We start from the raw sequence: 10,999 nt of genomic DNA on the forward strand, positions 1-10,999 counted from the left end.
GGAGAGGTTTGGTTTGGTAGACTAAATTTTAGTTATATAAGTTTTTAAAAAAAAATGATATTGTTCTCTCTCAAATAATTTGTGCACCTCCGGACACGCAACCTAACGTCTTCCCATCACCATCATGATATCTATCTTTCGTGGCCCCTCTTTTCCCGGGAAATAATACCCCCAGCGTACCATATATATTTAAATTTGGCAGACTGTTTCCTCTACCCCTTCTCTACCATCTGATTCTGATTCAATGAGTTTGGGGCTGGGGACCCTACTGCTCCACTGTTCCAGTCAATTCCCCCTGCAGATTTCTTTTTGTCAACAAAGGCTATCAATGGCGGAATCTTAAAAGCAGCGAAACATGAATTATGGGTTTTTTACCTGCTTTTCTACGGTAATTCTAATGGCGACTCATAATTAAGCATGCTTGACCCTGAGATAATGATGCTTCTGCATGCTGTCCGATTGCTATTTCCCTTAATGTCCGCCATTTCTTACGCATTTTTAAACCTTGTTTCTCCTAGAGAAAGGAACAGGCAATGTGCACATAATTTGCATTTTGTCTTCTTCTTTAAGCTTTTGTGTCTACTGAGCGAGCAGATTGAGAGTAGTGGCAATGGCGGAAGCTGCATTTTCCGCTGGATCGCGCTTCAGGACGCGTGATTCTAGTCCAGAGTCTGCCGTTTTCACTCTCGAGTCGAGTTATAGCGTTTTTTCTTCTACTTCTGCCAGTGTCGAACGCTGCTCTTTCGCCTCTGATGCTCACGATTATGACTCTCGAACCTCTGATATCTCCCTGGTAATCTCGTCACTTCTCTGAAGTAACTTGCTTCATTAATTTTTCTTGCGTTCTTCTTTCGCGTCCATGGAGTGAGTAGGTTTTAATAGCTTGCAAGCTTGTGAACGGTTTTCTAATTCCTTCGATTCTTGAGCAGATGCGATTTTGTTAAGGTATCGACAAAACAAAATTTTGAGTTAGTCGAATTGAATGAATATGGCTCTGACATTTTTTGTTTGAATTGTAAGATTTTGCATGCATAGTTGCAGTCCGAGCACTTCTTAGTGCACAATACTCGAGCTTATTGTTAACTTCTTTGCTACTGAATTTTTTATTTGACTAAAGCATCTGGAAGGGAACATTGAGGAATGCAAAGAAGAAAACTGTGGTCCAGATTCTGATCCGAAGGCAATCAATTCCTCTGTGGGAAGGGTGGAGCACACTCGTGTACCTGGAAAAAGAGAGAAAGTGAAAGGTATAGAGTTAGTTTTTAGGCTTAAAAATCAAATGAGCAAAAAAAAAAAAAAAAAAGTAGAAAATAATGTAAGAAAGTGTCGGGAGATTCTCAGAAATGAAAAAGTTCTTCGTGAGTTTTCACACTGAGTCATCCCAATCTTTTTCTCACGTTCCCGTATCTTGAAATCTTGGACAGTTGAAAAGGAAAATAGCAATACTGATTCGATGGATGGATGTCAACCATCGGATGTGGCTAGAAACTCCTTTTCTCTTGCTCTCAAAGGTAATTTGTTAGCCGGCTCAGTGATAATTGATAGTTGATAATCAGTCTTGGATAAAAATATTTACTTCACTCAACGCTTCTTACAGAATGTCGGGATCGGAGAACGAGATCCGAAGCTTTATTGAATAAGGTAGACAGGCAAAGAGCTGCTTCATTGGACCTGAATAATGTCACAGTCTCATCTCCTCGTCTGGAAATCATGAGAAAGAGCTCTTTCTCACCTATGACGTCTGATGTTAGTATGTTAAAAAGTCCTGCTGTGACGAGCTGTAGGCCTGCCAATGCTGAAATCCAAAAAGGTTGGAGCTCAGAAAGAATTCCCTTACATAAAAATTATAGCTTGAAGCAAGCGACTACGGCCTTCTTGCCTTTCAGTAATGGGAGAACACTGCCATCAAAGTGGGAAGATGCAGAGCGGTGGATCTTCAGTCCTGTTCTCAAAGATGGCGTAGTCAGATCTTCTGTCCCTCCACCTCAGAGGCGGCCCAAGTCAAAAAGTGGCCCACTTGGATTTCCTGTTATTGCATACAATTCATCGTATTCACCCGGAATGCTGATGCTCGAAAGATCAAAGGAGGTGAATTTCGTGTCTTCACCCTTTTCGGAAGGGATGGTTGCTGCAGATGGGTTGGCAGTTCATTCGAGTGGTCGTGAAGCAGACAACCCTGCACAAACTCAGCCTTGCATATCACGCTCTGTTAGTGTGCATGGCTGTTCTCAAACGAGGAGTGAGTCTTCATTGACTAATTCAGTTGGTACAAGTTTAATTTTCTTTGAACAACATCTTCATTATGTCATGGTTGAATTGGTCATCGGATAGATTGAAATATGTCTAAATAGTTCGTCCTTTTGTCCTGGAGCATGTCAGAAGGGTATTAGTTCATAGATGTTGATAAAATCTGAATTATAATGATTTCAAGAATTTTCTAATCCTTCGAAATTACCAATTCTAACCGCTAAACATTTAAATGTAGCTCTGAACTCTAATGGAGTCGACAACTCAGCCAAAAATATATCTCGTGATGTTTCAAGAAGGGACATGGCGACCCAAATGAGCCCAGCTGATGACTTTAAATCATCTTTGGAGATTAGACCGCCTATCTCTATTGCCACTTCTTCTGTCCAACCCATTAGGGAGCTAAAGAGTCTGTCTTACTCGAAATCAGAAGTCAAGGATGTCGAGATTGATGGGCGTGTTACCCTGACTAGGTGGTCTAAGAGACACAAATCCCGGATTCCATGCAAGAGTCAATTTCATAAGAAAGATGCAGAGCCTGTGATCTGTGCTTGGGATGTACCTGACACAACAAGGAGTATCTCAAAGTACGTAAATTCTTCTACATAATCATATTGATATAAGATGGTATAATGCATCCCAAACCCTTCAAAACAATAAAAATGAATTTTGAAGAGCTTTTAAATATTGAAGAAAATAATGATTGCATCAAAGGGAGACAGAAAAGATATGCTTTCTGCATAACATGAAGGTTGGGACTTTGGTGTTGATGGACACTCACACTGCCATTAAACTGATGATAAGAATTCTATGAATTAGCAAGTTATCCTGCGGAAAATAATATAACATTACTATTGACTGTTGCCACCCCACACTTTTACCAGAGTAATGAGAGAGGAGGCAAAGATCACAGCGTGGGAGAATCTTCAAAAGGCAAAAGCTGAGGCTGCTATTAGGAAGTTAGAGGTAGTCTTCAACTCTACCTTCTACATTATTGACATATATATATCTATATATTCAAATGTGGCTTGCAATTTACAGAATCTACTGTTTTCCTTATTCTTATAAAAGGCTGTCTTTGGTTCAATCAATTTTTCTCTGATATATTCACCATATATAGTGAATTCCTTTTCGTAACACTAAATGTTGAGACTTGTCTTTTGAAATTTATTGCTTCATTCCCATAGAAGTTGTTGTAGTTATAGTCCTCATTGTTACTTGGTTATACCGCTATGCTGATCTTTTATATAATTTGCCATGCTTGATATTTTTGTTTCTCATGGGGAATTATGAGCATGCAATCTAAATTTTCACTACTCTGAGGGGGCACGGACATTTAAGGTATAGTGACTCATTTGGAAATATAATTCAGATGAAGCTAGAGAAGAAGAGATCATCATCCATGGATAAGATCATAAAAAGGTTGAAATCTGCTCAGAAGAAAGCTCAAGAAATGAGGAACTCCGTGCTAGCTAATCAGATGAACCAAGTTGATGGGTCTTCTCATGGAGGAATATCTTCTGTCAGAAACCTTCAGCGGACTTCGTTAAGTGGTTGCTTCACCTGCCACGCTTTCTGAGGCCGGCTCAAGGAAATTTCTGGTTTATATCCCAGATAACCTTTCTGCCATAAGGAAGTCTTTAGTCATTCTTTCTCCCTGCAAAATCCTCCCAACCAACCAAAAGAAGGAAAAGAAAAAGAAAAAGAGAAAGGAAAGTCTGGATTTTCTTTCAAATTACAAAGGTATTGAAAGCCTGTAAGGTTCATTGGGGATGTAGCGTATATGATACATTTGGATGTCTCTTGATTGTAGGAGATCCATTCTGATGAATTTCCATCTTATGATTATCTTTCTAATCCACTCATAATTTTAGCTTGAGTTTCACTTTCTTCTTCTACATAAACAAGTATGTTTGGTAAAATTACTTTGGAATTGAGAATCATAATTGGCCATTGATATCATTGCCTACTACTTTAGAAGGGAATCGAATTTAAATTAACGTTAGACTAACATGCAAGTAAAAGGAAGATGAAAATTTTATGTTAATCTTCATCTTCGTATATGTTTTTAGTAGTCAGGTTCTATGCAGTAGTCTTCATTTCCAAGAATCTCCTGAGGTACGTTTAATTTTCCTAAACGGGTGGAATTAACATAGTCCGTAGGAATGTGAGCGGTGAGCCCTGGAATAAACAGTCCAATAAACCTTACCCCTTTCATTGGCAAACTCTCATAGTAATCATAACCCTTCACAAATGGGATCACGAAACTCCTTATAAGCTCCAACCATGCATTTAGATACTTGGGCACCAGCCATAGCAACGAGAAATAGTTCTTGTTTGGCTGCTCCTTCACAATCTGTATCCAACATTCAATATTATTCCTCATAACTCATTTTTTGACAAATTGGAAGAGAGGGTTCTTAAATTTTGTTCTTACTCTGCCTCTGTAAAGACTGTCAAAATAGATGCAGCTGCCGAAGTGTTTGTATTTGAAAATGATGCCATCAGCGGGAAGTCTAGGCACCAAGTCACTAAAATAAACGTATCTGTGATATTCAAAGTTGTATTTTTGGATGATGCTTACCATAAACTCTGCAAAGTGTCGGTCGCCGGCTCTCGGCTGGCCGTAACTGTAGATGGCCTGTAGCTTCTCTAGCACCGTTGACTCGTCGTGAAGGCCAAGTATGGCAACGAAGAGGATAGCGAGAGCTGCGCCTAAGCTGTGGCCGGTGAAGATGAACCTTGCATTGGCATTGCTTTTGGCAATGTCAATGAGTTTTTGACGGAGAGTGTAGTAAGCGAATTGGGTTGTTGTTGTTGTTGTTGGAATGAGTTCTTTGGGCCAACCTTTACGCTTTTGGAGGCCGAGAGCCTTCATGAAGCCACTATGAATGCGGCCAACGCCATGAATGTCGTACCAAGAGAAGTCCACATTTACTTGCCAATCGAATGCGTCCAGTGGAGAAGTCCCTCTGAAAGCTACCACTATTATGTTTGGATCTGAGGCTGTGTTTTGAAACATGAATGCTTGAGTCGTTGCTCGGTTTTGGAAATCTAGACATTTTATAATCGACTTCAATTAGATACTCACTTCGGATTGAATTTTAATCCATCAATCTCAAAAAAAAAACAAGATGGAATTAAGAAATTCTAACTGTGACCATAAATCCAATGCCGTACCATTCCAGAAATCGTAGTAACCGAGTAACTTCATCTGCAAGAGAGAAGGAAACAAAGAAAAGCTAAAATGTTCAACTATGTATATTAATAGGATGGTTCGGAGTATTCAAGTTTACCTTCCAACGATCGTTCACGACGGATTCGACAAAAGGAAGGGATTCATAGGACAGTTTGGAAGCCATTACAGTTAGGACACTATAATATCTGAAGGTGTCGTTAGGTTTTATGGAGCTATCCAAATCTCTTCTCCAATCTGTAAATCCCACAACCGACGTATAGTCTGGCGAATTTTTATCAGGCTGCACCAAAGTCTCTCCTGCACATCATTAATATCCTTGTTGTTGAGGATTGTTGGGAGAGAAGTTCTACATGGACTAATTAGAAAGAAGACCATGGATTTATAATTAAGGACTACTATCTCCATTGGAATAAGATTTTTGGGGAACCAAAAGTAAAGCCGTAAGAGTTTTTATGCTCATAATAGAGAATATCATACCATTGCGGAGATCTATGATTCCTAGCATGGTATCAGAGTCATGCCCTAATGAGATCCGTGATTCGAACAAAGAAGTTATGAGTCTCGAAAGTGTAGTCAAAATGTTTTATCGAACGAAGGGTGTTCTTTGTTTGAGGGCTCTAGAGAATGAGTTGAGCCTCAATTAAGGGGAGACTGTTCGAGGGCTCCATAGGCTTCAGGGAGGCTCTATGGTGTACTTTGTTCAAGGAGAGAATTGTTGGAGGAGAGGTTGTTTGAGGGTTCCATAGGCTTTACGGGAGGCTATATGGTGTATTTTGTTTGAGGAGAGCATTGTTGGGAGGGGAGGTTGGTTGATGGTTAACATAAAGCATATGAGAAAGTGAGTAAGAAATACCTCGCATCAACTTGATGAAAAGGCGCGGAATGCCACCGTTGAAGGAGACAAAGTTGAAGAGTTTTTGGAGGAAGACGTCTAAGTAAGCGAGCGGGGTGGCGATGGCGAGAATGAATATCTGCAACAGCAAGGAGACGAAGATTATTAATCGATCAGCAAAGCTTGTGTAGGAGTCTTCGTTGGCGTCGGGACAATCCATCAACTTCCTCTTTTTGAAGCCGAAAGGAAGTAAGAACAGAAACAGATCAAACAGGTTTGCATTATGCGGCTTTAGTATCACATAATTTTTACTAAATTCATGTTCCTTCCAAGCCATTTTCTTCTTCTTCTTCTTCTTCTTCTTCTTCTTCTTCCCTAATGAAAAGTTGAAGATGGTGTCTGTTTCAGAATCTTAACACTACCCTTCATTATTGCTGCATTTTTATAGTGATTAACACTCTTTACTTTTCATTAAAAACAAATGATCTTCATTTGAGTCAGCTTTCCATGATCCCAATGGGTAAAAGTTCTTAAAATGCATATGGAGGAGGATTGTCAACAGATTAGATGAAATGGTTTGACGTTATCTTAATCTTGTACTTAAAGTTTCCACATTTAAATGGACGAATTTGTCAATCTTAAACTTGAAAGTAATCTAAAAAGTGGGTGCGTTCACCGTCAAAACCAGTGAACAGGACGTATTATATTTGAATAACTTGTTGTTCACTAGCAAGCCTTGGACTTTCTTTCTTACCCCTTTTTTCCTTCATGGGAGAGACAGAAGGAGATATTGAGCGAGGTGTGTCGGTCTTGAATTATAAAAGGCCATAGCTTCTAAGTAACGTTCATTATGATTATATGATATGCCCACAGAAGGAACTCTAGCTAGGCACCAAATCTGGGCTAGCCATACTTGTAAAGTGCGTCCAACTTCTCAAGGACGGTTGATTCATCATGTAGGCTCAACACAGTGACAAATAAGTTGGGCAAGGCTCCACTTAGGCTGTGGCCAGTGATGATGAACCTTGCCTTGTCGTTGGTTTTGGCAATGTGTCTGAGTTCTGGACGGAGAGTGTGGTATGCGAAATCGTGTAGTTGGGGTTTGAGAAGTTCCTTTGGCAACCCTGTGGCCTTTTGAACGCTGAGAGCTTTCATGAAGCCATTGTGGACGCATCCTACGCCTTCGATGTCGTACCTGTTAATTATAAAGCTTCTTATAAGCTTCCAACATGCACTCAAGTGTTTGTAGTTGAAAATAGTAGAATCAAAAGACACTCTAGGTACGAAAGAATGAAATACGCCTTTGTATGTCACGTGCATCCGGATTCTTCCCCTTTTATGATACGAAAGAATGAAATACGATATTTATGTTCGCCATGATATCATGCGGGCCCTTTTCTGTTCTGAGGTGTCCGGCTACGTGTAACACGTTGTGCCCGACCAAGTCAGGCCCAGGGGGCACGTATAAGAGCCCGCCTGGTGGGTTCATGTACACGTACATGGGCCATGTGTGAAGGAGTACCACACATCCAACCCTACCCGGAATAGAAAAGCGCCCAAGGCTATGAAAAGTTTATGAAAAGTTAGGTCCCGCTCATATGTTGCATGTGTTTGCATTCCTAACCCCAACAGTGGGGTGACTTACTGAGTATTTCATAAAATACTCAAGCCACGTGCTACCTACATTTTTCAGGTAAAGGCAAGGCGTCAATGTACGGTTGACGGCGGAGCTGAGGCCACCATGGAAGTTGGAGACGGGATATTTTTAGGAGTTTACTTTTATTAGACTGTTTTAAGTTATAGGATTGAGTATAGTTTTATTTGGATTTATTTTGAATTCAGTATTGAAGGTTTATTTTCGAAGTTTAGGTTTTGTTTTGGATTCATGAATTTTTATGAAAGACTATTTCAAGGTTATTTATGATGAGTTTCCGCCTAATGAGATAAGTATGCATGGGTGACGTCACTAATTAAGTTAAAGAAAATTAGGGACGTTACAGGTAGCCTTTTGGAGGCCAAGGGCTTGCATGAACCCACTGGGGATCTGCCCAGTGCCCTCTATTTTGTACCAAGAGAGGTTGAAATCTACCATCCAATCCGAAGCCTCAAATACGGAAGTCCCTCTAAATGCCACTACTGTTACATTTGGGTCTTTCGCTGTGTTTTGAAACATAATTGCACCAGTCGTAGCTTTATTCTGAAAGTCTAAACAAGTTCACTTATATTCTGAAAGTCTAAAATTAAAACTTTACCACAATTTCCGATGGGTTAGAAATGTAAACACTTATATAACAACACTAGCAAAAATTGTCGGACTTTCTCTCAAAGTCCACCTTTTTTGGGTTTAGTATTCTCGCTAGCACTCCTTCCTTTCTCAACATGAATCCAAACATTATTATAATTATATATTATTTTATTACCACATGGTTGTTTTTAGTTTTTAATAAGAGAGGTATGATAAGTATAAGACGATTAAATATTAAAAGTGAAATCTATTCTTGATCTTAATTTTATATTTTGTTGGAAAATTAGAAGCTCAACAAAAGGAAAAAAAAAATGTGATACCGTTCCAAAAATTGAAGCATCCAAGTAAAGTCATCTGCAAGTTGAAAAGGTAAAGAAAAACATCATCCATCTGTTGTCATAATCCCCAAATGTTTCTCAACAATGGGTACGGATATGTTTACCTGCCAGCAACCATTTACCACTGAATGAACAACGGAGGGGGAAGCTGTATAATCTTCATACGCCAATTGGGAAGCCATCATGGTTAAGGCTCCATAATATTTGAAACCCTTGTCGTCCGGATCCACTATTTGCCAGTCTCGACATCTCACTTCCGGTCCCTAATCCGACCTGGTATAGAACTCACCCTTTCCTGTATGCACAATTAAGAATGTTTAATTAATCTAACACACCTAAATAATGTAAAAATTATCTTATTTATAATCAAATAAATTACAAGGATATAGAAATAATAATAAATAGAAAAATACTTAGGGTAATCAGAAATATTTGCCTTATAATAAAATATTAAATATAATATATATGTTAAACTATAATTTATTACTAAATATACGTTAGTTTAAAATGTACGTACCAATCATATAGTCGAAGAGAAGGGTTGAATAACTGAGAGGAATGCGCGTAAGGTCAGGAGCGGGGCGGCGAGGGCGAGCAGGAATTTCTGCACCAAAATAGAGACGAAAATGGTCCATCGGGCTTTGAAGCTGCTGTATGACTCTTCCTTGGCGTCGGGGCAATCGATCAAGCTTCTGATCCATACCCATTGTTTGGTTTATGTGTAAATGGCGCACTAGGGCGGGGGTTGCTTAGCTGCTTATATGCGCTATCTTCCGCCTTGTCTACAAAGCCAACACCCAGGCCAACTGGTTGATCCAAGAAACACATATTTTAAACCATGCATGCCATAATTATTTAATGCCTCGGACTTTGTGGTAAACTATTTAATAGTTTTAAATCCCTTTGGACTTTGTTGTAGTGTTGTGTTTGTGGGAAACTATTTGGGCTTTCATTAGACTTTTTTCCCCCTCTTATTTAATGTAATTTAATTCTTTTATGTACCAAACTTATTATTTAAATAACTCATTATTGTTTTTTATTTTAATTTATTTTTATAAATGATAAAATTTCAAATTATGTAAAGTAAGGAATAATAATAATAGATTTTATTATGATTTATGATTAATTTTGTGATGGTTGGGAATAAGGTAGTTTTTAATTTTGTTAATTTTAGTAACGTTCTTCAAATTGAGTCCTAAGAAGTAGAAGGGGAAGAAAAAAATGAAGGGCGAATCAGAGTGAGGTACGGGATAGCTAATTTTAGATTTTAGAAAACCTATAAATTAATATATTTTCCCAGTAAAAATCAAAAGGATTTTTCATAATTTCTTTTGTCTTCTTGTCTGTCTACAGATTCTTCAGAGCAGTTAGTTTTAAAGCGAGCATTTATTTCTAGAAATTGGTATTAAAGCGGATTGTTATTTTCTACAAATTAGTATCGGAGCGAATTTTATTTCGGATGAGGGGAAGCGAGTTAGAAAGGGTGATGGGACGCGGCGGTCGGAGGGAATGTATTTGATGGTTTGGGGAAGTGTCTAGATTAAGTTAACTTGGTGGGTTGAAAGACAAAAGGACATCCACCGCGCCGCTGTCAAATCGCTAAAAATGCATGTCAGATTTTCACGTGAAGTTTCCCTTCTGCTCCTCTCCTCCTCCACCGCCTGCTGCGCCCCCTCATAAACTCACCCACCGTCATTTCATCCCCTTCCATGCGTCTATATATACAAACGATCCCTTACGATTCAAATTTTGATGTGATTGAATTAAACATGGTATCACAGACCTGTCTGCGTTCCAATCATCCGCTTACCTTGATTTTACATTAATTTTGGGTGATAAATAGTAGTACCAAGATTGTATGAGAAACAGACAAAATCCATACAGTTAATTGTCCCCTTAGATCTTTTTTCCAACAGACATGTAAGAGAGGAGAGATTTTCTTGCATCTCTGATTCAACAAAGAATCCTCAGACTTCGAAGTGGAAGAACAAAGCATGCATCAATTTTATTCAGTTTTAGGCAAAGGACTCTTCAGTTAGCGATATAACGCAGAGAGAGCAGAGAGAGCAGAGAGAGCAGAGAGAGCAGAGGGCTTCAATTTTGATAGCCCTGAATTCCTATTTCTTATTAGACTATTT

General features: G+C 39.0%; 2 protein-coding genes across 7 annotated transcripts; one reads left to right on the top strand and one right to left on the bottom strand.

The window, feature by feature from the left end:
* Positions 1-247: 247 nt before the first annotated feature.
* On the top strand, positions 248-4,126 carry LOC111797235. Of its 3 annotated transcripts, XM_023680187.1 has the most exons (8): positions 248-388; positions 519-793; positions 1,118-1,247; positions 1,425-1,511; positions 1,598-2,266; positions 2,486-2,834; positions 3,132-3,213; positions 3,620-4,126. In XM_023680187.1, the coding sequence occupies exons 2-8, from the start codon at positions 611-613 to the stop codon at positions 3,824-3,826; spliced, it is 1,707 nt and encodes a 568-aa protein (XP_023535955.1). In that variant the 5' UTR covers positions 248-388; positions 519-610; the 3' UTR covers positions 3,827-4,126. The 3 variants fall into 3 exon arrangements, with proteins under 3 accessions (XP_023535955.1, XP_023535954.1, XP_023535956.1); XM_023680186.1 differs by having other exon boundaries at positions 291-793; XM_023680188.1 differs by having other exon boundaries at positions 291-793; positions 1,598-2,239.
* Positions 3,588-6,693, bottom strand: LOC111797236. 4 transcript variants are annotated; one of them, XM_023680190.1, is made up of 6 exons: positions 6,300-6,693; positions 5,544-5,743; positions 5,428-5,461; positions 4,685-5,301; positions 4,457-4,603; positions 3,588-3,870 (listed from the first exon to the last, which is right to left on the bottom strand). In XM_023680190.1, exons 1-6 carry the CDS (start codon positions 6,613-6,615, stop codon positions 3,781-3,783), a joined length of 1,404 nt encoding a protein of 467 aa, XP_023535958.1. In that variant the 5' UTR covers positions 6,616-6,693; the 3' UTR covers positions 3,588-3,780. The 4 variants fall into 4 exon arrangements, 3 of the variants coding, with proteins under 3 accessions (XP_023535958.1, XP_023535959.1, XP_023535957.1); XM_023680191.1 differs by having other exon boundaries at positions 3,717-3,866; XR_002815501.1 differs by lacking the exon at positions 3,588-3,870 and having other exon boundaries at positions 4,591-4,603; positions 4,685-4,763; positions 4,832-5,301.
* Positions 6,694-10,999: the final 4,306 nt, after the last annotated feature.

Source organism: Cucurbita pepo, chromosome LG06, assembly GCF_002806865.2.
Source record: "Cucurbita pepo subsp. pepo cultivar mu-cu-16 chromosome LG06, ASM280686v2, whole genome shotgun sequence".
NCBI classification, from domain to species: Eukaryota; Viridiplantae; Streptophyta; class Magnoliopsida; order Cucurbitales; family Cucurbitaceae; genus Cucurbita; species Cucurbita pepo.

Excerpts from the sequence above, each read along its gene's own strand:
- LOC111797235 (XM_023680187.1), top strand. The coding sequence starts at position 611 with ATGGCGGAAGCTGCATTTTCCGCTGGATCGCGCTTCAGGACGCGTGAT. Across the intron at positions 794-1,117 it reads GAACCTCTGATATCTCCCTG|CATCTGGAAGGGAACATTGA; the intron begins GTAATCTCGTCA and ends ATTTGACTAAAG. Across the intron at positions 3,214-3,619 it reads CTGCTATTAGGAAGTTAGAG|ATGAAGCTAGAGAAGAAGAG; the intron begins GTAGTCTTCAAC and ends AATATAATTCAG.
- LOC111797236 (XM_023680189.1), bottom strand. The coding sequence starts at position 6,615 with ATGGCTTGGAAGGAACATGAATTTAGTAAAAATTATGTGATACTAAAG. Across the intron at positions 5,302-5,427 it reads TTACTACGATTTCTGGAATG|ATTTCCAAAACCGAGCAACG; the intron begins GTACGGCATTGG and ends TAAAATGTCTAG. Across the intron at positions 4,604-4,684 it reads ACAGTCTTTACAGAGGCAGA|ATTGTGAAGGAGCAGCCAAA; the intron begins GTAAGAACAAAA and ends TGTTGGATACAG.